The following is a 25,287-nucleotide window of genomic DNA, read 5'->3' as shown; positions in this document are numbered from 1 at the left end:
ACCAGGGTTGCATTTTGGCAAATTTTTCTAATCATCATTTACTTGACATGTTCCTGATCCAGGGCTACGAAATGGCACCAGCCTGTTGGGTACTATACCTACCTAAATTGTAAGGACCAGTGAACATATTTGCATTTTCTTTACTGTTCATTTTTTAGCATCTGGGCAAGCTTTTGTGGTCTCTGCGTCTTGAGAGAAAATAGCTTTCCTTTATCTTCCTACAAATTCTGGAATATAGCCAAAGGTCAGGGCGCCAGAATGTTATGATTGCGTTCTTTTTCATAACCTTCAGTTCTTGACTGCTGTGCTGCTTCAAAGGTTTTGTTTAGAGGCATTAGAGTTGGCGCATCGTTCAGCAGGATATATCCTGTCAGAGCATTTTCTTTCATCCAAAGGGATCTTTCCACAGGTTAAAATTAGTTACATTAGAGCCTTCAGCATTTAGAGATGTTGGTTGAAAAGTTAAAAAGGGCAGCGGTAATTGTCCGGAATTCGCTCTCTAAAAGAAGCTATCCATTTGAAATATAATTTCACTCTTGACAGTTTGGTTGCCGTTGTGATTCAAACTCCCACCAGACGTGAAGGCAATAAAAAGAAACTGTAATAAAACCTCTGAGAAAGAATTAAAGAAGCAACGGCTCTGAGGAACAAAGGGCTAGATGTAGCAAAGGGTTTTACCTATTTTGTGTCTATGGGAAAATGTGTTCGTACATATGGCCCTAAGTGTATAGATAGTTGTGCAAAATGAGATGCAAATGTTTGTGCCTGTTTTGAGCACAAAACCCATTAGAAAAGCACAAATACACACTACTTATTTTATTTTGTTTATTTTCTGTGCTGCCACTTACCATCAGTTTCTCCTTGGAAGAGGAGTAATTGGTGAATTGTCTATACAAAACTGTAAGCCAGCCATTATAACATGCTCAAAATGAGGCACAAAAACAGTTTTTTTTTTTCACACCTTCGTTCTAAAACACACGCTATGTGATACAGGCATTATTTGTGCCAGAGTGTATTTGCACCCATCCTGACACCCGCCTCGGAATGAAGCCCCTAGTAACGACTATGGCCCTCACTATGACCCTGGCGGTCCGAAGACGGGCCGTGGTGAAGACTTGCACATTAGGAGTGTGGCGGTTTGGCCTCTGCCAAACCGCCACATCCCCGCTTGTACCACCAGGGTGGTTGGACCGCCTGGCCATAGATCAGCATCTCTGACCCAGCAGTCCACTGAAGACTGCTGGCGGTATCATGAGTCGGCTTTCTGCCAAGGTTTCTGCTGCGGTAGCACTGCCACGAAAACCCTACCAGAAAGGCTACTGGTGACAGAAAATGTATTTCCTTTCACCGGCAGATGACTCCCCCAAACTCCCCTCCCACAATTCCAATACCCCCACCCCCTTGCATGACAGCACCCCCTCCCCCACCTCCTTGCATAAGAGCACCCCTTCGCCCCCCTTCCTTAACAGCATGCCCCACCATAACAGCACCCCCCCAACCTCCTTCCATAACAGCACCCCCTCCCCGCATACACACCCACACTGCATACACTCAGTCACCAACACTCACATACACGCATTCACACACATGCATACATACACACATTCAGTCACACACATACACACACACATACATACACACATTCACTCACAGCCATACATAAACATATTCACTCACATGCATACATACACACATTCACTCACTTGCATACATACACACATTCACACATTCACACAAACATTCCAACACACACTCACCTCAACAATCATACACGCATTCAGACACCCATACACATGCATCAAACATGCATTCAAACACCCATATGCACATATGCATTCAAACATGCATTCAAACACCCATACACACACGCATACACACACACATACACACTTACAATCACACTCACAGACAACACCCACTCACACACACACAACACCCCCCCACCCTCCCACCCCGCTCCCCTGTCGGACGATCGACTTACCTTGTCCGGCAAGGAGGTCGTCTGCCAGGGAACGGGAGGGGGCACTTCCACTGCCGGCAGCGCCCTGCTATCAGGACACCACCAGGCCGTATTACAGGTTGTAATGTGGCTGGCGGAGTTCTTTTGGCGGGGAGGGGCTGGTGGTGGAACCGCCTGTGCACTTCTGACTGCCAGCACGACTACTGGAGTATTTCCTCCAAAAATTGTGGCGGAAATCCTTCAGTACCTGTAATATGGCGGTCTTCTGCCGCCCATGGCTTTGGCGTTTTTTGTGAAAGGCCGCAGAAGTCATAATGAGGGCCTATGTTGTCATTTAAAATCAGCAAGGTGTGCAAACATGGGCAGCTAGTTGTGTTTTTGTAATATTATATCCAACATTTCTATATGTACTCTAAAGTGACCACTCAACGATTTGTTTGGAAAGTAATGAAGATTGTTAAATATAATGAAATAGAGTCCATCCCATAAGCCAAGAAAGTTGGTTTAATTCCTGTTTTTTGTTGGCAGCATTGTATTGTATCATTTGTGTCTGCTTTCTTAGCTTTTGTCGAAATCCAAAAGCACTTTGCAGACCAGTGGCTAGTGGTTCTGATTCTTTGGGGCATGGTTGTAAGAGGGGTGTTGGTAGTGGTGTCCTCTGTTAGTGCTGAATATTGGTGTCATGCGACATTCCCAGAGCGTGTGCTCCAAACTTAATGCAGTGGCATGTTTTATGCATGTTGTAGAAACAAAGGAGTGTGAGGACAGGTCGCAGGCAGACAGGGTTGTTGCTTTGGAAGTGCACGAGTGCCTAACTGGGGGTAAACTAATTAGTTATTTGTTCTGGAGGTTATGACAATAACAGAGACAGATTTAGTAGATTGAGCAACACGAGGACATATCCACCTCCCAGGCAACTGCTGTATTTTGATTTCCATTGTGAAAATTAATATAAAGAGTTTGAAAAAAATGTGTTGAAAGCCACTGACTGGGCCAGAAAGATAAGAAGGCAGAAGTTACTTTTATTAATGTTATTTGTTTAACATTTTTGTAGCGCTTTTCCACTCAAGATGACTGTTACTGCACTTCCGACCAATCGAGAGTCAAGTTACTTTATAACAAAGTTGAAAGCATTAAATAGTAAACTTACAATGACATTCAAACGTGAGACAGGAGGATGAAGATAAATGGAATGGGGGAAGGGTGGATAGCTAAATACATTGAAATGTGATGTGTTGTCTCCTGCTACTGTAGAAAAAAGGGAGGAAGATCCCCAAGTAAACTAAAGGGTGAAGACATTTTAAACAAAGTATCAGGTGAATAATGGAATTGTATATGGAGACCATCTTGAGATCCAGGGTCTTCCCACAGGGAATTTCACAGCTTGATTGCTGCCCATGAGAATGTTTGTGATGCAGCCTTATGATAATTTAATTTTCTGAATAAAAGTTTTGGATATGGTTGTATGACATTACAATACATGCCTTTACAATGCATGCCTTTACCACGCATTCTTTGCCACACAGTGCTTTTACTGCACTATACCTTTAACACGCATGTCTTTACCTCGCCTATATCTTTAACAACCATGCCATTACAACGCATGGTAAGTATATATAAGGTAAAACCACTACATTATTTTTTAATATGTACATATGTGTGTGTGTGTGTGTGTGTGTGTGTGTATATATATATATATATATATATATATATATATATATATAAATGTTACCTAAAAATATATATTTTTATTTTTTATGGGGAGACCCCCCAGACCACTCTATTGTTTATATTATTCTAGAAATAGTTTTCTTGTTTTGTAACCTTACCACCCTTTCCCCTACCCACCCTTAAAACCTTAAGCACCCCTACCGCCCAATACCCTTACCCACCCCTAAACCCTAAAAACACCTGAACCACCATATACCCCAAACCATCTTTAAACCCTAAAAACACCCAAACTACCCAGTGCCTTACCCACCCCTGAACCCTGAAAACATGTACCACTGTATACTCTGACCCAAACATAAAACCACCCTTGCCACCAAGGACCTTGACTTGCCCCTAAACCCTAAAACACGCTTCCCACACCATACCTTACTCAAGCCTAATTTCTAAAAACACCCTTGCAACCCTATACCCTTTCTCATCCCTAAACCCTAAAAATGCTCTTGCCGCCCAATACCCTTACCCACCCCTAAACCATAGAAAACACCCTTGCAACCTTAAATCCTTACCCACCATTAAACCCTAAAAATACCTTTACCACCTTACACCCTTACCCACCCCTAAACCTTAAATTAAATGAGATATATATTTATGTTTACACACACACACACCTTACCTTTTTTGTAAAGGCATGAATGGGAAAGGCAAATTGGTGGTAAAAACATGAGTGGTAAATGTATTGTGTGCTAAAGGCATTGCGTGGTAAAGAATGTGTGGTAAAGGCATCCCATTGTAAAGAGAGTGTTGTAAAGGCTGTCTCCTCTTGGGTAATCTCTACATCAGATGCTTTTTTTGCTGCAGAGATTTTCAGAGCAGAGGTATGGTGTGATTGGTGTGTACAACACAGTGGTCGAAGTGGAAGGGATCTTAAGGGCATGATGTACCCATACTTTTTAAATTTTAGAAAAACAGTTCCCCTACATTTTGTGAAAAGACAAGAGTCCCAGAACAGCTAAGTCCGACAGCTGAAGTGCTTCAGATTAAGTGTAAGGCAGGGAGTCTTCTATGCTGTGAAACCGATGGAGGCACAAACAGCTAAACAAGCCATCTTGCCAGGGAGCCTGCTTCCCAGAAAGAATAGTAAATGTGCGTAACTGCTCAGCCTGCAAACGTAAAGGGTGCATGGAAGCCCTGTTGGCTTTAATTGAAGCAATTACTTGAAAGTTCCTGATGACACATTTATTCTTTTGAGAGGTATTTTAAGGGAGCTATCAGCTAAGTTGGGAAGTGTGTCTTTTTAAAAGACAGTTATAAAAAATGCAATTAGTGCAGTTTGGGTATTACTAAAATCTATAATTTGGAAAGCAATTGTTTTATCTTAAACATTTTGCACATTTTGTAGTAGTCTATCTTATACTGTGTGTAATGAGGGTTTGAAATAATTACTTGCATGTTTACAGTGCTCTCTCACACAGAGCGGGACCTTGTAGTCCTAAACATATACAAGTCACTATTCTGCACCAACCAGGATTCAATTCTGTGGCTGTCCGGTGCAGTCCATTAACTTATAGAGGTTTCATAATGTACAGTAGTGCATTTCCCCCTGATTAACATAACTTGCATTTAATTTTCATTTAAGATGTTTGTTATTTTATATATGTAGTTACCTAAAGGTGAAAGACCGAAAAAATTGTTGGATAATTTATCTTTTTAGCCACGCCTTTGACAACTCCCCAAGTTCACTCACCCTGTCGCCACTGCACGCAGCATCAAAGTTCCTATACTTGTTTTAATTCACTTTAACCACAGGGACGACGCAGTATTTTTGTTATGATGAAAGCCATTCTGAAAGAAATCAATTCCGATTTCCCGTGGGTCGACGCTGTCGTGAGGGATCTGTAACTTATCCACCTGTACTCCATCTTGCCATGGATAAAGATACGTCATACCCAGGAGGGAAGCAGGGCTCCCTTGACATATTTTCCCCCGCTCGTGGCGCTGCACATGCTTCAGGACAGCCCCAGCTGGGAGATACATTGCCAGGATAGGTAAAAACATATAGGTTACAGCAGTGAGGTTGCTCCTGAAATTTTATATACAACTATTTTGAAGATGATATACCTATTGAGGTGGTAACCGTCCACACTGGAGCTAAAAATGAGTTAGAGGTATGATGGAAATGCTCAGGTTTGTACCTCTAACCCATTTTAGCTCATTGGCACCCATCTAAACAATAGTGCCCTTCACTGCCACGGAGTGCCAAGCTGGTGCACTAAGTGCTGCAGTGGTTCATGTTTTTTAAATCCTTTTTCCTTTGGAAACATATGCTGCATTTTTATTTGTTGATTCATTACTTTTAATGATTTAACTTCTATTTTACTTCCCTGAAGAAAATACAAATGTGCGCACTTGTCAATACCAAACTTTTTGGTGTTGCCAATGTTTGTTCTAAAATGTCCTTAAAATTGTACCTGCAGGCTAAAAGAAAATCTACCTCGATTGTAAAATCATGAATTAAGGGAGAAGATAAATGATAATGACAACCCCCATAATTTTATCAGGAGCATTATGTTTTTTAAGTCTGACTAATGAGTGTGTTGGCATTCTGAGACTAAAGAGATTTTACTAATCTAATATCATAAAACCAGGACTCTGATTATGCCAGCTGTCATTTTTGCCACTTGCTTATGACACTCAAATGTTTCCCTGCCTCCACCTGAAAGCAGTGTCCAGGATTTAAAGCAGAAGAAAGCAGTAAAGAGTTGTGAAGTGGAGTGGACTGTTGTCAGGCGTGGCTCCTGGTCTTATATCGATAGAATTTTGCATGAGAAGTAGCTTCCATTTTAGTCGGAACTGAGGGATTAAAAACACCATCTGCCAAAATGCTATATGCTAAAAAGACAGAACTAGCAAAACGAGTCAATCATGATATAGGGCCTCTGGAATTTATGAAAAGTACAGACAGCCTTGGCAGGGTTTACTTGTTTTGTTTGCTTTTTGTATAATGGCGACATTATCCCAAGGAATGTTAGAGGGGTTTACCCTTAACATTTGAGGAGTAAACGAACATTTATAGATCAAGCAACTGCACTATAAAAATAGCTTTCTGCGATTTAAGAAAGGAAAAATGTTGTTGGCATTACCATTCGCTAGTTGGCATTACCGTTAGTATATAGGTATATTATAAGAATATTGTTGTCAGAATGTCATTTGACATACATATCATGTCTTAAATATTATTTTCAAAAGATTACCCATAAAAGGTGATAATATACTATTTATACCCATTTCCTAAATACTGTTTTAAAAAAATGCCCCTCAAATGTTAATAATAAAAAGTTTACACCCAATTTAATGATATTTTTTAGATATATTTAGGACATGATATTTATGTCAGACGATATTCCTGAAGATGACATGCTGCCTTACAAACAAATGTGCAGTATGTTTATTACATTTTAAAGTGTGGATCCTTGTATATAGTTCGAGACAGATGAAGGGGCTAGTGGAATATTGGTTTATTGTCCATATTGCTGGCTCAAGAATTGTTTGAATATTTATAGTATGTGCAGTAGAAAACAGACATTATCTATGAAAATGAGTATTGTGTAGCTTGGTTAACCATTACAAAGAGAAAATTTGCGGGACAGTTTTCAGAAAGCATTGGAGAGGCATGAAGACCACCAGTCTCATGTTTGTAGTCTGACCATATCCTCTCTCTTCTAGTACAACAAGGCACACTACTCCTTCTCTGGCTCATTTGCACTTTACGAAGTTATATCGTGTAAATAAATGTTCTCAATTCAATGAGTTAAACTTAAATAACTTGGAGTAGTGTAGAGCAGAGTGAAGTGGTATACCCTAAAGTGGTGGTGTGTGGTGTAGAGTGGAGTGGCGTACAGTAGAGTATAGTGGCTTAGGGTGGAGTGGGGTATAGTAGAGTGGACTGGTGTAGAGTATAGTAGAATAAAGTGGTGTAGAGTGCAGTGGCATAAACTTGATTGTCATTGAGTAGATTTGATTAGAGTGGAATCGAGTGGAATGGAGTGGGGTAGACTAGAGTGGCATGGTGTAAAGTAGTGTGGAGTGAACTAAGTGGAGTAGAGCGGCTTAGAGTGTTGTAGAGTAGAGTGGGGGTAGATTGAATTGGGGTAGAGTAGAGTGGCTTATAGTAGAGTGGTGTAGAGTACAGTGACATTGTGTGAAGAGGGGTAGAGTGGCGTGGAGTGGTGCAGAGCAGAGTAGCGTAGACTGCAGTGACATAGAATACAGTGGTGTACAGTGCAGAGACATGGAGTGCAGTGGCACAGAGTAGAGTGATGGAAAGTAAAGAAGAGTGGCATAGAGAAGAGTGGCATAGAGTGCAGTGGCAAAGAGTGCAGTGTGGCAGAGTAGAGTACAGTGGCATGGAGTAGAGTGGCACAGTGTAGAAAACAGAGGCGTAGAGTACACTGGTGCAGAGGAGAGTGGAGTAGCGTAGAGTACAGTGGCATAGAGTACAGTGGCTCAGAGAAGAGTGGCGAGAATGCAGTGGCACAGAGTAAAGCACATTGGAATAGAGTGGTGCAGGGAAGAGTGGCATAGAGTGCAGTGGCGCAGAGCAGAGTGGAATAGAGTGCCATGGTGAGGAAAAGAATGGTACAGAGTAGAGTGCAGTGACATTGCTTCCAATGGCATAGAGTGCAGTGGCTTAGAGGTGAGTGTTGAAGAGGAGAGGGCAGTGGTGCAGAGTGCAGTGTATAGTAGAGTGCAGTAGCATAGAGTACAGGGTAACTGGGTGGGAGGGAAAAGAAGCAAAAAGGAAGGGAGATGGGTGGGACGGAATGAAAGCAACATGGATGGGGATATGGGAGACGGACTGAAACACAAGCACTCATATGGAGTGCTCGAACACAAAGAAAAAAGTAGCTCCGTAAACAAGCAGAGTAGATGGACACAAGTACTTTGTCCATGCTCCATAGGAGGGCCAAATACAAGAATAGGACATGACACCTGCATACCATGACAAACGGAAGCACAGGAAATGAGAGCGATGCCGAGGCTAAGAAATGGTATGCTATGGGTGGGGTGTAATCTCACTGTATGGAAACAACATGTCTCACATTGTCAGCGCATGCCTGTGTAGGGGAAACCTACAAAGAGAATAAAGCCATTTGGCACACTATTTTTCTGCTATGAAAAATCAAAATGTATGTGCTCTAGTTCTTATTCTGTAAATACAGCAATAATAGTGTGAAACTCGTGTATGTTGTCCCGTTCATATTAAATGTGGCCCTGCATACCACACTGCAAATGGGATTCATAACAGTCTGCATAAACACTTGCCCACTGTTTATCCTTTACTCACTGCCTTGAAGCCTCAGAAATTTGAATGTCTCTTTAATGGGCTAAAAGATGTTCTAATGTGTTAAGACTAGAGTTAAACAAGCACTGTAAAAGCCAATAAGACTCGCCTTTTAGACCTATTGGCTATGTCAGTGGTTTTTAGCCATGCTGTACAAAATACCCGATGCTGAGCAGTGTGGGTAAATAAGAAAAAAAAGTCTATGACGCAGTCGCTCTTTTTAATATTATTTGCTAATCCGAGTTGGCTAGCCAAATACAAAAAAAAATGTGAACAAGCATTTTTTAAGCACAGGTGGAGGGGGCAACACAGAGAACATGGGTAGGGGAAGCAATATGAAGGTGGGAAAGAGAATCAACGGGCAACAGAAATGCGGCAAAAGAAACACGGATGATGGGAGGGATCAAAGCAATGCAGAGCATGGTGGGGAGGAGGAGCAACAGGCTACAGAGAAAGAGAGCACAGGGGTAAGTGGATATCTGCTCCATTTGTACCATATAAAAAGAGCAGCATAACCCAGGCAAAGACATTGAGTACTCGATTTTTAATGACTTCCTTGGTGTCCTGCTAGTGTGTGGTTTAAAGGGTGATGTTAGTAGCTTTTCCTATGTGGGGAAAAACTGGGTGCAATCATGAGTTTAGAAAGCAGAGTAGAGTTGGTGCAATGCAAAAACATGGATATTGTGGGGAGCATATGTGTATACGCAGATGCGCATTTAGGTCAAGATTTTTTTTTTATTACTTCTCCCGGGTACTGCTTCACTATTTAACCCTGGTGCAAAACTTCAGTTTGAAAAATCTGATTTGCTCTGTTGCCACACGGATAAGTAGTACATAATGGTTTTGTCTGTGCTTATATAGTGAGTTTTGCCAAATACAAATGGTACTGAAGGGCTGTGCTGCCGATTAAAAACTGGAAAGATGTCAACAGATTGGTACTTCTGTAATTTGAAGGAGTCACAATTCTGCTTGCTACAATATTTTCTGCAAACCACCCAGGCCCCCATCACCACAGATGTCAATATGTTGAAGAGTCATATGCATTTGGGTTGGTTTAGTTGGAAAACCACCAAGGCTCCTATCATACATAGGGTGCACTTTCTCTGTTTGCACCACGGCACACTTTAAAAAGTCTCCCCTGTTACATTGCCCTTTCTGTGATACCAAAGTATCCTCATGGTACGTAAAGCTGGCGCACATGCCCAGGGCAGGGCCGGCTCCTCCATAATAGTGGAGGAGCGTTGCCTCCCTGCTTAGTCAGGCAATGATAAATAAAATGATAATAAAATAATGTTATAATTTGGTCACTGTCAGACTGATCCATCATGTGAGTCTAGGGCAGAGCCAGGCTGGGCCAAGGCAGGGAGGAGAAGTGGTGGGTACCTTAAAGTGTGCATGTCGGTTTGGCTGACCATCTTAGGCAAGCTAAACCAACATGTGCACTTATATTTCTTCAACCAAACTGTATTACACAGCCGAGTTGGAGAAATGGCACAGGCTCCCTGAGTCTGAGCAAGCACAAATCCAGCCTGCTCAGGCCAATCCCATCGCTGATTTCATGCTACATATAGCATGAGAGCAGCATCTGGATTTGGAGTCTGTGCCCTAGGGACTGCCTGGAAGAGAGAAGCGATGGAGGCGGCCGGGATCGGCCGGCAGGTACGTTTTTTATTATTATTATTTTTAAACCTCCAGCCCCCTACCACCCTTGATTAGTGGCAGCTGCCACCAGCCCAGGCCATATTATACAAAGTGCCCCATGTGTGCAAGGGGCATGAGAACCTGCTTTGCGTGCCCCAAGGGCATTTTGGTATAACAGAAAGGGCCACTGACGCTGTGCAGCCCTTTCTGTAATACAGATAGCACTGGTGCATATATAGTGCCAGCGCTATCTCCAGATGGTGTTCCCTCATTTGTAGGGTAGCATGGCCCCATGTAAATGAGGTAATCCTTTTGCCTCTGTGCCATATTATAGACACGGGCACAGAGGCAAAGAAGATGTCAAGTGGTGCACTGTCAGTGTGCCCCCTGGTGGCAGCCCTTTGGAGGGAGGAAAGTGGGTCCTACGTGAAAGCCCCCAGACATCCCCTTGCAGGCAGGTGCAGTCACTCACTGCACCCACCTGCAAGCGGATCTCTAATGCCCCTTAAAATTGCAGGCGGATTACCTCCTGCACAGTGAAACACGGAGTGGCTGCTTCAAAGTAGGGTGACCACCCGTCCGTAAATTTCACGGACTGTCCGTAATTTCGCCCTGCCGTCCATTGTCCGTGATGAAAGGCTTAACGGGCTGCATTTGTCCGTAATTTTAGCCTTTCACCAAAAGGAGAAAGGACGGCAGGGCGAAACTACAGGCAGATTAGTTTCCCCAGCTGCAGTAAAAAGGCAGGGAGTCTCCTGTGCTCTGAGGGAGGGAGGGGCAGACAGATAAGAAACAGGCCTTCTTGCCAGGGGATCTCCTTCCCTGAAGAAATGCAAATGTGGGAAATTGGTAAATCTGCAAATGTAAAGGGGCTTGAAAACCTGCATCCACTTTAACCAAAGGAGTCACTTGAAGCTTTCTAATGGCAAATATATTTTCTTTTAGAGAGGTACTGCAATGGTGCTTCAAGGTGAGCTGTGGAGTGTGTGGTTTTAATGGAGTGTTATAAAAAAATGTTAGGACTAGGTATAAACTCTATATTATTCAAATCTGTATTTGAGAAAGCACTTTTTTATTTAACCAAAATGTAGTTGCGCATTTTGTAGCAGCCTACATATGATGTGATTGTATTTATATAGCGCTTACTATCCCTGACGAGGCGTCAAATGCATGTTTAAAATAAGGACTTATACATTCACAGTTCTTTCAGGGGCCTCGGTACCTCATAGAACTAACAAACATTGGCAAAACCGGTAGGTCTAGTCTATGCAAGACTTATTTGCTTTGCCAATGTGTTTTAGCCAATGTATACACCAGAGTGGCTGCTGTTCATGGCTAAAAGTTAGTGGCATAGTGGTGAGGAGTGGAGTAGAGCGGCATAGGAGCAGTGGCGTAGAGCCCAGTGGTGCAGGGTACAGTGCTGTTGTTTAGAGTGCAGTGGCATGAGTGGAGTGGGACAAAATAGAGTGGCATACAATAGAGTGGTGGAGAGTGCAGCAGTGTAGAGTGGTGCAGTGGCATAGAGGGCAGAGTAGACTCGTGTAGCAGAGTGCAGTGGCTTAGTGTAGAGTGGTGCAGTGCAGAGTAGAGTATAGTGCTGTAGAGTGCAGTCGCGTAGAGTGGAGTGATGCAGAGTAGAGTGGCATAGAGTGCAGTGGCGTAGAATACAGTAGTCCATAGTAGATTGGTGTACAGTACAGTGGCGGAGAGTGCAATGTTGCAGAGTAGAGTGTCAGTGCAGTGATGTAGAGTGGAGTAGAGTGGCACAGAGAGCAGTGACGTAGAGTACAGTGGTGCAGAGTAGAGGGCAGTGGCGTACAGTGCAGTTGTTTAGAGTGCATTGGCGCACAGTGCAGTGGCATAGAATGGCATAGGGTAGAGTAGCATGGGGTAGAGTAGCATATAGTGGAGTAGAGTGGCATACAATAAAGTGGCAGAGAGTGCAGTAATGCAGAGGGGTGCAGTGTTACATAGTGCAAAGTAAACTCATGTAAGATAAATGTAAAGTCCCTGACATACACTCTAGTGCTGTGAGACTACAGACAAGTTGTGGGTACCTCACATCCTGACATTAGGTGTGAGACTGTCGCCCACACTGTCTGCCCTGCTTCTTTCATTTTTTTTTAGGTTGAAAGCCCATGGGCAGTTGGGGTAAGCCAGATGTTTTTGTTCAATTTGTTTAAACTAGCATAAGGTTAATTACCCTAATATTTCCCAAACTGTTTGCCAGGGGTTTTAAAATGCTCAGAAACAATAAAAAAAATGCTGTTACTTTCTCTTCAAGAAAGAATGGGTAGATTTGGGTAGGGGGATGGCCTTGCCGCAGTACTGAAGGGCACTAATTTACTACTGAACAATGACGTAATGTGACACCTGAATGTAGCATACTAGGAGACAATCACAAAAAGACCACATTGAATAAATAGTGCTATGTTAAAAAGAGTGAATAAATGCACTGACATAGTGAGGCATGGCCTCTCTTGCGTAAAACTGACGTTTGTTGTTGAATTTTTGTCCTGAATTTTGAACCTTTGTCCTGAATTTTTGTCCTGAATGTTGACCCTTTGTCCTGAATTTTTTGCAGTCCTGTCCAGAATTTGCATCAATGCTAGGTGCTCACCCTACTTCAAAGATTCTCCGCTTGGTAGTCGGGAACTTGCGCCCCCTGGGAGAACCACATTCAATGTAATAGGGCAAACTTTATCTGTTTGTGGCGAGCGCACCTATTTTAAGGTGCACGGTGGCGCAAACAAAGACAGTGCGCCCTGTGTGTAATGGGGCCCTGGCCTCTTCAACGTTTCCCCTGCGCCAGGCCCTCTCATAAATGCTTTGTGATCAGTGCTCTATATGTAACTATAGAAGTGAAGGTGGTGTCCCATTAAATGTTATTGGAGCAGTGCCTATACGCTTTCAAGTTCAAGAGGTGCAGGTACTCAGTACCGGACAGTACACGCCCATTTAAAGCACTGCTGTCCTGTTTGACCAGTCCAGATGTCGGCATACATAGTACAAATGAACCGCCAAACCCCGGAAACGCAGCAGGTCTTTGCTGACCTTTCAGCTTTTAAACCTGGCATACAAGTTAACTGAGGCAGGTTAAAAATAACATAAAAAGGGCCAAAAATAAGTGTGGTAAATACTGTTAAGTTGTTTCCCTCGTGTTACCTTTAAGTTGCCTGTGAATGCGTGCGAATGTGTGTGTATACACTGCCCGCCCCCTGGCCGGCCCTCTTCTTCCCTTTCCCCTTCACCCTCCCCCCATTGTAAAGGGATTAAGCCACCGGTCTGGGAAGCGCTCAGAGCTGAACGTGTTGCATGTCCTCTTGGATGCAGGAACTGGAGCAGTCGCTGGCAGGCTGGACGCGGAACCTGGGGGAGCTGGGCGACATGAAGGCTGACCTGACCCAGTGCATCGTCGCGGAGGACGTGCTCGTGCTGAAGGAGCAAGTCGAACACTTGCACATGCAGTGGGAAGAGCTCTGCTTAAGGGTAAGTCGCCGCTCTACCGGCTGCATGGGAGGCTCTGTCCAGATGGGGGAGGGGTGGGATGTTTACAGGCCTCGTCAAACTTGCTTGTGACTGTAAAATGGTTTTCTGATGGATGGCACAGAAGTTGGACAGCGCTGAAATAGCACAGGCCACTTTTTATAAACTCGTTTTATTCAGTCCCTTGTTTGGCTTAACAGTTCTCACTCTCGATTTCCGTAATGCATTGTTTCAGTCTACCTAGGTGAGACTTTTCGCCGCGATTTGTGGGTTAAAGTTGACCTCTTCTAGGGGATCTGACATGCAAAGGTCCTCGTTAGAGACTCGCTCAAGTTCAAGTGGATTTGGGACTAGACAGTGACGTCATCACGCGAGGAGGACCACCTAGCATAAAATGTTAAAGAGACGATGAGATTATCGCCACCCACCGCCATAAACAAAAATGCTCACCCTTAAGTATTGAAGTTCCCCAAATCCCCTTGTGGTAAAGCCGGCCTAGCCTTGTCCCAGCTTCCAGTACCCACTGCCCGCATTTTTAATGGTTATTAGGCTCAGACTCGCCGCCAGCGCCTGTGCCCTAGGGAGGGACCGCCTGCTCCTCGGGTGGTGCATCGGCATGCGTTACACCCCCGTTGAGATGTCTTCAACATTTGGCAAAGGTCGGCGGCCAGATCGTACACGGCGTGCAGGAGGTCTGGAGCTGGGAAAGCTGCCTTTGTTTCCGGAAGCACTCAGGTTTTGAATTCCTTTGGCTAGCTGGAGGTCACTTGTGCAACATAAACAGTCGCAGCTGCTCTGGGCAAACACGTCCAGGTTTCCTGCTCTGCTCGGGTGCAGAAACCGGCTTCGAAGGTAAAGGAAAAAACACAAGTGGCATCCAGATCATTAAACAGCATGACTTTTGGACAATCTTTTGGAAGTGACATATTTATGAAAACAAAACTCTGTCACTATAGAAGCCTATCGATAATTGCAACGTGACTCGTGCATGTATCAAAGTACAGACTCCGTTGTAAGCCACTGTTAATAATAATGATGAAATACTGCAAATGTATTTGGCATTATATCACGTACATTTTTTGGAGGACGGATCCACGCCATTGCACTTGCCCCCTAAGCCGAAGAGACTGCGCCACAGGAGAAGAAATTTAACGATGCCCTCGCACACATACGATCTCCCATTCACATCTTTTTGGTCATGCACTTGCAGACCTACTATAAATGTTCCTTAAGTATAAAGAACCGGCCTAACATGTTCTTACACTTTTTGATTGAATACGCATGAAGGTAGTATTTTCAGGTTTTGGCCATAACCTCCAAGTCATATGCCTGAATACAGGAACAGCAAGACTCGAACTTTAAACAGTGATAGCACTATTGTAATTGTTTGTAAGATTTCTTATCAAAGCACAGACTCTATTCAGTTTGTGTTGTGCCTCATCTAACTGGCCGGAACATGTTGCATACCAGTCAATTAATCCGCACTTGGCTTGTGTCACTTTTTTTTTCTTCTCTTCACCCGTAAACCAAATACCTGTATATATTTTAATGGGGTCACCCTCACTTCAAACCTACATCACCTTCCAAAAAAGTGTTCATTCTCCATTGACGTTAACGGGTTCGTGCTGTTTAATGCCTGACAATTCACATTTTTGAGGCCTAGAAGTTGACATACATACAACATTACCTGGCTGGAGGCCTTTCTTTGGAATTGCTGATTTAAGAGAGATCATGCCATGGCGTATGGATAGTAGTCTGCATTCCGTTGTGACCCCTTACCTCAATCTCCAACTGCAGCAATAGGTATGGCGCATCTAACACTGGCACAAGTATGTCACGTTGTCTCTCACACGCTGCATCTCCCGTTCCCCACGCCAAAGCTCTTTTGCTACTAAAGACTACCAGGCCTCTTTGTAGCTCACAAATGCCAGGGTTCTGACAATGGGTTAAAGAAAACCTCCTAAAGTATCCCCTTTAGGAGGAACAGACCTTGTTCTGATACTTTGTGTTTCAAAGTATTTGAGGAATTTTACGATTGTATCCCTCTTAAGTGTTCATTCTCCTCAGTGCGCTCCCTCTTGTCACTGGATGGCCATTCGTGTCTGTGAACTCTAAATAACATTTTAGCTCCAAAGTGGGCAGTTTGTGCAACAAGTCAATTCAACTTAAAGACACAAGGGGCCAAAAATAAAAACTCAGAGCAGATAAAAAGGTTGCACTTTGGTAAAAAGGTCCTTTGAAAATAGCCTCAAGTCCAGCCTTGTTTCTGAGTTAACGTGCAGCTCTTTCATTTCTGATCCCGGGAATGTTCTGAAAATTTTAGGCATGCCCATTGTACTGCAGTTGATCAAGGTAAAGTGATTGCTATTTATAAAGTCACTCCATAGAAGAGCTACCACAATGAGGTAAATGATGTCTCATAAGAGTTGAACCGAAAGTAATTCCCAGAATATGGACTGTTTTTTAGAGGGAATAGGAATCGGTCCAAGAAAAGAAGGGCTCTAGGCTGCTATCTAGTCAGAGGAGCCTGCTATCAGAACTGGTTTTCAATCGTTAGGCTTTCTTCAAAGAGGCAACTTCAGTAAGACAAGCCTGAAAGTGAGTTTGGCTCTGTTGGAGGTCATTGTCAAGCCTGAGCACAATCTGGATATCATTGGCATTCACTGTGAACTTAAGCCCCAAATCATTGATCATTTGGACTGTTGGAAAAGCATAAATGTTAAACAGTGTGGACTCATTGAGGGAACCCTATGCTACTCCACATAATAAGGTTTTGATGTTCGAGTAAAGGGGGCAGCTAGACTGGCTTATTGTGGGAGGTGAAAAAGAATGACACTCAAGCCAGGGCTTGGTTGCAGATGCCAAATTCAACTAGATGGGAAAGTAAAAAGGGGAGCAATAGGGTGTCAATATCCAGAGACAGATCTGTTGTTGCTAAATTCAATCAATCAGGATTTGTAAAGTACGGCTCATCACCCAGTAGGGTATATTTCATGAAAACTAGAATAGAATCTGTGACTATCACAGACCAAAGATGCTATTCGAAATATTTTTGTTGATTTGGACAACATGAGAGATACTCACTATAAGTGTTTTGTCAAAGGTAACTTTTATCAAATGGCATTACTGTGCTAAACATAGTGTTTGTATTTGGCAATTCATATTAAAAAAGTAACTCCAGACTCTAAATCACAATGCCAACATGGCTGCTTTTCAGAAAATTATCAGCAGTCTCTTCCGGTTAACCACTGTATTCCCAGTGTGAGTTTCAAGATCCAGAAAGAATCTATGACTATATCCGGATAGAATTTAAATATTGATGGACTCAATTAAAGAAAGGAAACTCATCTCCCAAATACGTGTACCCTGCTTAATAATGGCCCAGATAGACTAGCAACCCTTGAAGGTGTTTGGGAGCAGATATAGGGAATCTAAATGAAGATGACTGGATGGAGACTAAAACAGTGGCACAAATATTGTGGATATCAGCTATGATGCAATTTAGCTGTCTGCATAAGATATGTTTTACAACTGAAAGGCTCTGGAGAATGGCAACATGTCCCCCCCCCCCCCCCCCCATCATCCCCAAGCTGTAAGACTCAAAAAGGGGACTTTGATCACTTAACCTGGACCTGCTCAGCAATACAAAAATACTGGTCTTCTATTGTAAAAACTTTGACCAGGATAATACATTTACCTGTTACCACTTTCACTAATGTAATACTATTGGGGGTAACGGAGGAGGAGGGGCTCCCCAGGCATTTGAAAACATCTGAAAGGATTAGGATGTCTAGTTGTTAAAAGGGATGTAGCCAGACATCATCTCGGATGTCACCATACATGCCTGCTGGGCATGAGTGGCAATGAGGGAATAGATAGATGTGCCATAGTGGACATACCAGTTTACGAGAATAGAGGCTGCCCACATGCAAAGCTATGGGCACATTGGATGACATATTTGGGCCCTGATATTTAATGGTGTAACATGTTTTGATGTTGATCATTTGGTTCCTGTGATAGATAAGTATGTTGTCTTACGATTTATACATGATGTGAGGCTGTATAGTTACACGTTTCATCTATTGTTTACTGCATTTAAATCAACAAAAATAGTTGTATAAGCAAGAGTTTCAAGATCCGTGGAACTAGCTATCAAAATATTATTTTTAACAATCGCATGTTCAGTAGAGATCTATGTCTTGAGTAACTTCTCAAAAAACAGGATATATTATTTTGATACTCTAAAGAAAATATAAATGGAGGAAAATCCTAGATTGCATAACGAATTTGGTGAAGTTCTGTTTTGTTAACCACTATCAAAAATCGTCTTGGAGCTCTCCTCTGTTTCCCTATACACAGAGCTGTGTTGCATCTGTGTTTTTATGTAGACAAAACATGAATACTTAACTTTGGCATTTTCAGTTCTACAACTTACATTTGCAAAATTTAGTTGCCAATTAATTTTACTTATTTTTCTTTTAGTGTACATTCTGTTGTTTCAAAGTGTTTTTCACAAATAAAAAGACTGTAAGAATTTTAGCTGTTCGTTATTTTTGTTACGCGTCAAGAAGCCCAGAAGTCTTTTGTGAAAAATGTGCACTATGAGTCCAACCGAATAACTTTTCCTACGTATATTTTATGTTTTTTACTTGGCTAGGAGAGAGTAGCACAGGGAGCTAAGGACAGCTGTTTCAAACACGACAAAGGGTGAGGCGTCTGTACTGATTGTGAAAGATATACAAAGAAGTAAAACATCAGTGCTGAACTCACTGAAGCGGATTAGCAGTTGGAGGCTGTCATTGTTGTCCGGTGCCCATGCAGGGCAGAAGGCTGAATACAAAGGGGCAGAGCTTTGCTCCAGGGTCTGGAGAGTCCAGAAGTGTGCCTGCTGCCATGTCTTTCAAAAGAACTAACGCAATAAGTTAATTTATCTTTTTTTATTTATTTCGGAGGATCATTAAAGCAATTTTACAGCGGCCATTTATTTCCACATCTTTCTCTCACTCGTCCAGCCAAATTATTGAGTACTTTAGGAGTATCGTAAGGCTCTTCATGGGAACTAATGCAAAATATGTAAGCCAGTCCTACCATCTGTGCGTGGCGGCATCAAGTCATGAAAGTATGTATAGGTCATATGAGAGGACTGACAGATGGCATGTATGCGAGCTCGTTGCTAAAATATGTTCATGATGTGAGGATTTATTCTAGAGGTGTAAAAAATTCATGTAATTGGCTTTCACATAATTTGCGTGATATTTCTGTTCAGCACTATATTTTAGCACAAAATGCACTGACACGAGGAGGCATTTTACCTAATAAAAGTATGGCAAAAAAAACAGAAGTGACACGAGTCACAGGTGCTTGTGTTCTGGGTGCTCACATTATTCACGTGTGCTCTCTGTAAAATTGTGAACATTTTACATTAATAAACTCAATTCGAAATTCCCTCAATTAGGTGAACTAAGCAGCATGGGCTAAATCTCGCCCATCCCTGCACTATTCTCGTTTTAAGTGCTCACAAGCTTTTTCAGTTGAGAAATCGAAGGCATAAAACACGGTAGTGCATCATCAGCTAAATTCTGGAAATCAAGTTCAGAATCACCAAGCAGTACATGGAGATGGTGAGAATAAATATTAAATGAAACGGGAGCGACCACCCACACAGGACTATCTGGACTTCTGTTAAGCTCATTCCCTATCCATGTTGAACTGATTTATGTCACTTAGGCTGATAAAGAGTAGAAAGCTGCAACATTGCCCTAGTCAAGATACAGGTCTCCAACCTCCAAGAATATAAAGTCTGGATATTATGATGTGTCTCAATCTGGAGAAAGATGAGCACATAACTTCCATGGCTGTCTTGAAGTCACAGCACTGGCTCTTGAGGAACCAAAGAACGATATTTATAATATTGCATCGTTTTAAAAGACTTTCTGCAGTAAGGGCCGCAACTCTTAATAGAAGCCAGATCTATGATAGATTTCTGCTTGGAATCTGCAAGCAAAACAAAGTTCTTTGACATGCCAAAATAAAGTTGTGATGAAGAAGCATGGAAAAATGACAAATAGGGAATCTCATCACGAGCTATTGAATACACTTAAGCAATTTCCAAGAACACAACAATCCTATGATATGAATGAGAGATACCTTAAAACTGGCCTGTTTTTTTTTTACAGTATTTTGGTTGCAACATCAGCATAGGCGTCAGTATGGACTGGATTCATTGCCCAACATTGTACACAGTTTAGCTTCCAGGAGAAGCACATGCCTCTACATTTTGAAAAACAACAGTTTCCAAGACTAGTTTCTATGTCAGCTTAAAATACCTAGTGACATTAGCTTGACACAGTCATGGACTAAAAACTGTCAACATCTCAGATAAATGTTCTGAAGACGCCATGAGACACATGTTTAAGGCTATAGACAATGTTTAAGTAAATGGTTAGCCATCGTTGTACCTGAAAAGCAAAATGCTTTGAGTACGAGCCTTACAATAAATGTAACCACAGGAATGACTGGAACAACACAAGGCGGGAAAAGGCAATACAGAGTGGAATAAACTCCCACTTCTAAAGCGAAGACCTTTGGGGACCAGCAGTACTGCAAGAGCCAAGTGACCTACCAGAAGACAAGCTGAGCAAGAGCGGGTGTCCATAGTTGAGGCTCCCACCTCCCTCCGTAACACACAGCATCAATTTTTGAGTGGTTACACAACAGAGCTGAATCTAAAGAGCTCAGAACTTGGCACGGTGCAGGAAGAGACATGTCATGCTGACTACTGACGCCTAGGAAATCAAACAACTTATGAAAACTCTTCTGTGACTGGTAACACAAACAGGTGGGAGCCAGACTGAGATGGACATTGGCGAAATTACGAGAAGGAGCTTGATCTTGGTGATATGGTAGAGAAGGGCCAACAAAACGTTTGCTGTGGTAAATGTTGGGATTATAAAGGTGGGCAGGAGAGAAATGTAAGTTCTGAGCAGCCTTCCTCTAAACTCTCTTGACTTTAAGAACAATGACAGACCAGACTATGGGTATGATTTAGAGTTTGGCGGAGGGGTTACCCCATCACAAATGTGACGGATATCCCATCCTCCATATTGCAAGTTCTATAGGCTATGATGGGATTGTAATACAGTGGGCAGTATATCTGTCACGTTTGTGATGGAGTTACTTCCCTCCCTCTCCAAACTCTAAATCAGGCACTATAGCTCAGTATTGTTACAGTTCATTGAATGGATGGCCTTTGCCACCCTGACCTGGGAAGCAGGAATTTAGGTATGTTTATATGCAGCAGCCCAGTTTCACTTCTTGCACACACAGTGTGTGGTACAGCAACACAGTATTCCGCTGTTCAGAGTATTAATTCTGCTACTGCTAGGGACGGTTGGTGAATTTCATTGCATGCACCCCAACAAACTAATAGGACATAATGATCGCAGCCACTTCAATGCCCACATAAATGAGTAGGTACATATTTCTCACCTGGTACTTGAGGGGCATGTGAGCAGCGTGAAAGAGACACAGGATACTGGCATACATTAAATGTAGGGGAGTGACATTGCCTTTATACAGGAGACATGTAGTGGATAAGGAAGTTGCATACCTAAAAAGTTGTTGGAGGGGCCAATTATGTGCAACAGGTATTTCCTCATGTGCAAGCTTCTCCTTTATCTGGATTAAGTCTGGCGCACCATTTGAAGTTATGGGCGTTCACATTGACGGTAAGGGTAGATATTTCATTTTTATTGGGGAGATTAAAGTGGGCGAATTTACCAATGGGGAACATTTACATTCCAAATACAGGCCAGGCGCAGTTTCGCGATTACTTGGCCCGGGGATACTCAGTCTCCAGTGCTGCTTGCTGGAGACTATAACTGTATTGCAGATGTAGCTAGCATTGAATCGATTGACATTGCCAGGGGCCGATTCTCTAATTGTAAAGCTAGCACAAGACTTCAAGACCTGCATGAGAAATTAAGGGATGAGTGGCTTCACATGGATGAAAAATGTGGGACACAGGGGGCACTCCTTCTACTATTCAGTACATGATTTAAATGTCAGGCTATATAAAATAAAGTGCTCCTGCAGCTTAAGTGTGGCATTCACAAATCGAATACACGCCGTCCCCCATATCCCTCTCCTTATGGATCTCTAGTGGGGACGAAGACTGGCAGTATTGTGATCTGGAAACTCCTGGTTTCTTATCTACCAGACCCTAAATTTAGGGGGCCACTAGCTGAAAAACGTAATGATATACTTTCATCTAAATCAGCACACACCTGTGCAGGTGAGTACAAAATGGGAAGCTTTTAAAGTGATGGTATGGGGCTATTGCTTGAGCCAAATGATGATAGACAAGAAATCCCTGGAAAGGGAATTGAGTACAATAGAAGACCAAATTCACAACTGGAGAAGACTGTTTTGGCTTCTCCAAAGATTTGCCCCAAATTGCTGGAGGATTTAAGCCCCCAAATGTACTCCTTAGAACATTTAAATGGAATGGAAGACGACATAGAGTGTCTCTGTGTATACTAAAACACACAACACAAGAGGGGGGATAGAAGCCCTGGATTTCAAAAGATACTACTTAGCTCAGATGCAGTGGGTGGCCATGTAACTTGCAAAGTAGAATGTCACAGAAATAGGAGAGAGGGGTCACGGCTCAGTAAGAGACGTTGATCGTGCTTCTGTTGTGCGTACAAGTTCAGACACACCTCAAGCCTAGACTTCTCAGAATCGCTATGCATTGCTGGAAAAGCACAGTCAAGAAACCCCTGCAGCATCCCTTATTTGCCCCAACATTACCCCTAGGCAGACTACCTGTGCTCAAAGAAGGTTTGGGGTGGGGAATTGCTATGCCTATGGTTCTTTTGGAAGTTTGGTCCCTTTGGTCAACAATGAAAGGTTGTTGGACACAGTTCTTGGTGTATGGTGCTGTAGCACATTTCGTACAGCACATTTGGAATGAAAGACCTACTGGAGACCCTGCTTACATTCGACAGGGGATGCAGGCTACTGTCCTAGTTATATAAAATTATTTTACCAGTGATCATAGTTACTCTGGGGATATTGTGAACTGGTTAGGAACGAAAATGGGCAGGCAGTTTAGGGACAATGTATGTCAGCAGGTACTCAAGTATTCAGGCAGAGCCTCGAGAAACACTTGTTTTAGGTGTATTCAATCTAATTACTTGCATACTACCTACCTTATCCCTCATAAATTGAACATTATGATGGGGACAGAAAAACAGCCTTGCCTGAGATGTGCCCATCTAGAGGCCTATTTTATGAACATGGATTGGGGCCCTGTGATAACTTGCTTTTGGATCCATGTAACAATAGACTTTGAGAGAACATTATACAGAAACAATCTGAACAAAGCTGCAATTTGCCTATTCGGTTTATACTCTGAGCAAAAAACGAACAAAACTGGCCATCGATTTCTGGATTTGGCTCTGGTGATTGCCTGGAGAGATATTGTGATGCACTGGGGGTCCCCTGAAGGACCACCGTTTAACAGATGGAAAAAGGAAGTAGAGAAATGGGGCACTACAAAGGAAGCCATACTGTGGTCTAAAGAACGCAGGGGACTGTGTAAAAAGTTCACAGTCTACCAATTTGGAGGCGGGGGGGCATAGTCAAAATGTTTGAAACCAAAGAGCAGACTGAGTAAGGGCATTGATTCTGCTGTCGTATATATGATGTTGAACCCACCCTTATTACCTCCCAGGCGGCGGAATGCAAAGACTGAAATATGACCACACCTGCATTTAAATGACTCGGAGGCACTGTACAAGAGGAACTGGCAATATATGGGTGCGTGATTTCTAATTCGTTCTTGTGAAAGGAAAGCTAGAACATGAGATCAGGTGGTACAAGTTATACAAACAACAGTTATTTTTAAGTTTAATCTGTTTAGTACTGCTTAGCTTATATTGAAAAATACTCAGGTGCTCATTGCGACTTCGACGGTCGGTGTCTATAAAATCGCAAGTAAATAGCATAACAAGCAAATCGAGCTAATCTGATATAAAAAAGCACAGCAAGGGTGTGTGGCTGTCACCACATATGGATTGAAGGAATCAAATCCTATGTATGCTCTATCAGATCATCATGGTAGAATATTGAGACATGGTTGAAGGCAGCATGTCAGCTGTGAGTTCCAAGATCATCACTGGATGCTGAGGGCAAACTAGTCCATCAAATGCAATGAGTTTAGATGTGGGTAACAGTCAAGCAAGTTAGGTGGGGGTTTGCAGACCACAGTGTGGTTTGTGGTAGTCAAAGTGACTAGAAGAACACATTAGCCATGCACTGGATTGTAAATACAAAGTTTTTAAATCGTGACATAGCTATTGGTGAAAAATGCACCAAGCCTACACAAAATAATTCTACAGGCCGATGAGTTGTGTGCTGCCATGCTATCAGCTTAGTCCCGGGAAAATATATGTAATATCATGGACAGGATGAATACTAGCTACAAGCCACATGTCATTACTAACTACTGTTTGGAGTTTAAATGAACACATCTGTGCTCCAGGATCATCTCTGTAGATTTAATGCAGCAGGAGTGGAAGATCTGCCACTCTGGTGGTCAGGTGTGTCATCTTCCTGGGCATCACTGAAGTCTGTTGGGTACTGGAATTTTTTTTCAAGAAATTGACACAAATCTATCGCGTGAATTTTCAAAGGAGAAATCAACTATATTTAAAATAATTGTAAACATTTGAAAACATGTGAATTGATTCCTCTTGCTTGTTACTTTTATAAGTGTATCAGATTTAGCAAGCACCATCTTTAGCAAGTTGTATTTTTGATAAGGTAACTAAAATGCGAAACAACATTTTGATATTTGAGAAGTGAAAATTTGCATCCATATTTATGAAAAACAGTTACATTTGGAACTGTTTGGAAGCTTGCTCACTGTTCTATCTGCACATCCTCGAAATAAATTTGTCGCTTGTATTGAGATTTCCTGACTCATGTTAATTGTGATCTTATTGCTAGGTGTCTTTGCGGAAGCAGGAGTTAGAGGGTAGACTTAATGCCTGGACGGTGTTCAATGAAAAGAATAAAGAGCTATGTGAGTGGCTGACTCAGATGGAAAGCAAAGTGTCACAGACAGCAGATGTCAACATAGAAGAAATGATTGAAAAGTTGCAAAAGGTAAATATGAATGGTT

At 42.5% G+C, this 25,287-nt stretch overlaps 1 protein-coding gene across 9 annotated transcripts in view; it reads left to right on the top strand.

Moving 5' to 3' along the window:
- The window catches only part of SYNE2 (spectrin repeat containing nuclear envelope protein 2), a 1,823,309-nt gene that overhangs the window by 1,591,349 nt on the left and 206,673 nt on the right, over window positions 1–25,287 (top strand). For all 9 annotated transcript variants that reach the window (XM_069207355.1, XM_069207357.1, XM_069207362.1 and 6 more), the window contains 2 exons: window positions 13,947–14,102; window positions 25,113–25,271. In XM_069207355.1, coding sequence (XP_069063456.1) covers window positions 13,947–14,102; window positions 25,113–25,271 — 315 coding nt within the window. The remainder of the gene's footprint in view (window positions 1–13,946; window positions 14,103–25,112; window positions 25,272–25,287) is intronic.

Source organism: Pleurodeles waltl, chromosome 9 (assembly GCF_031143425.1).
Source record: "Pleurodeles waltl isolate 20211129_DDA chromosome 9, aPleWal1.hap1.20221129, whole genome shotgun sequence".
NCBI classification, from domain to species: Eukaryota; Metazoa; Chordata; class Amphibia; order Caudata; family Salamandridae; genus Pleurodeles; species Pleurodeles waltl.
Note: the sequence above shows the minus strand (reverse complement) of the source record. Positions and strands in the feature narration are given on the sequence as shown.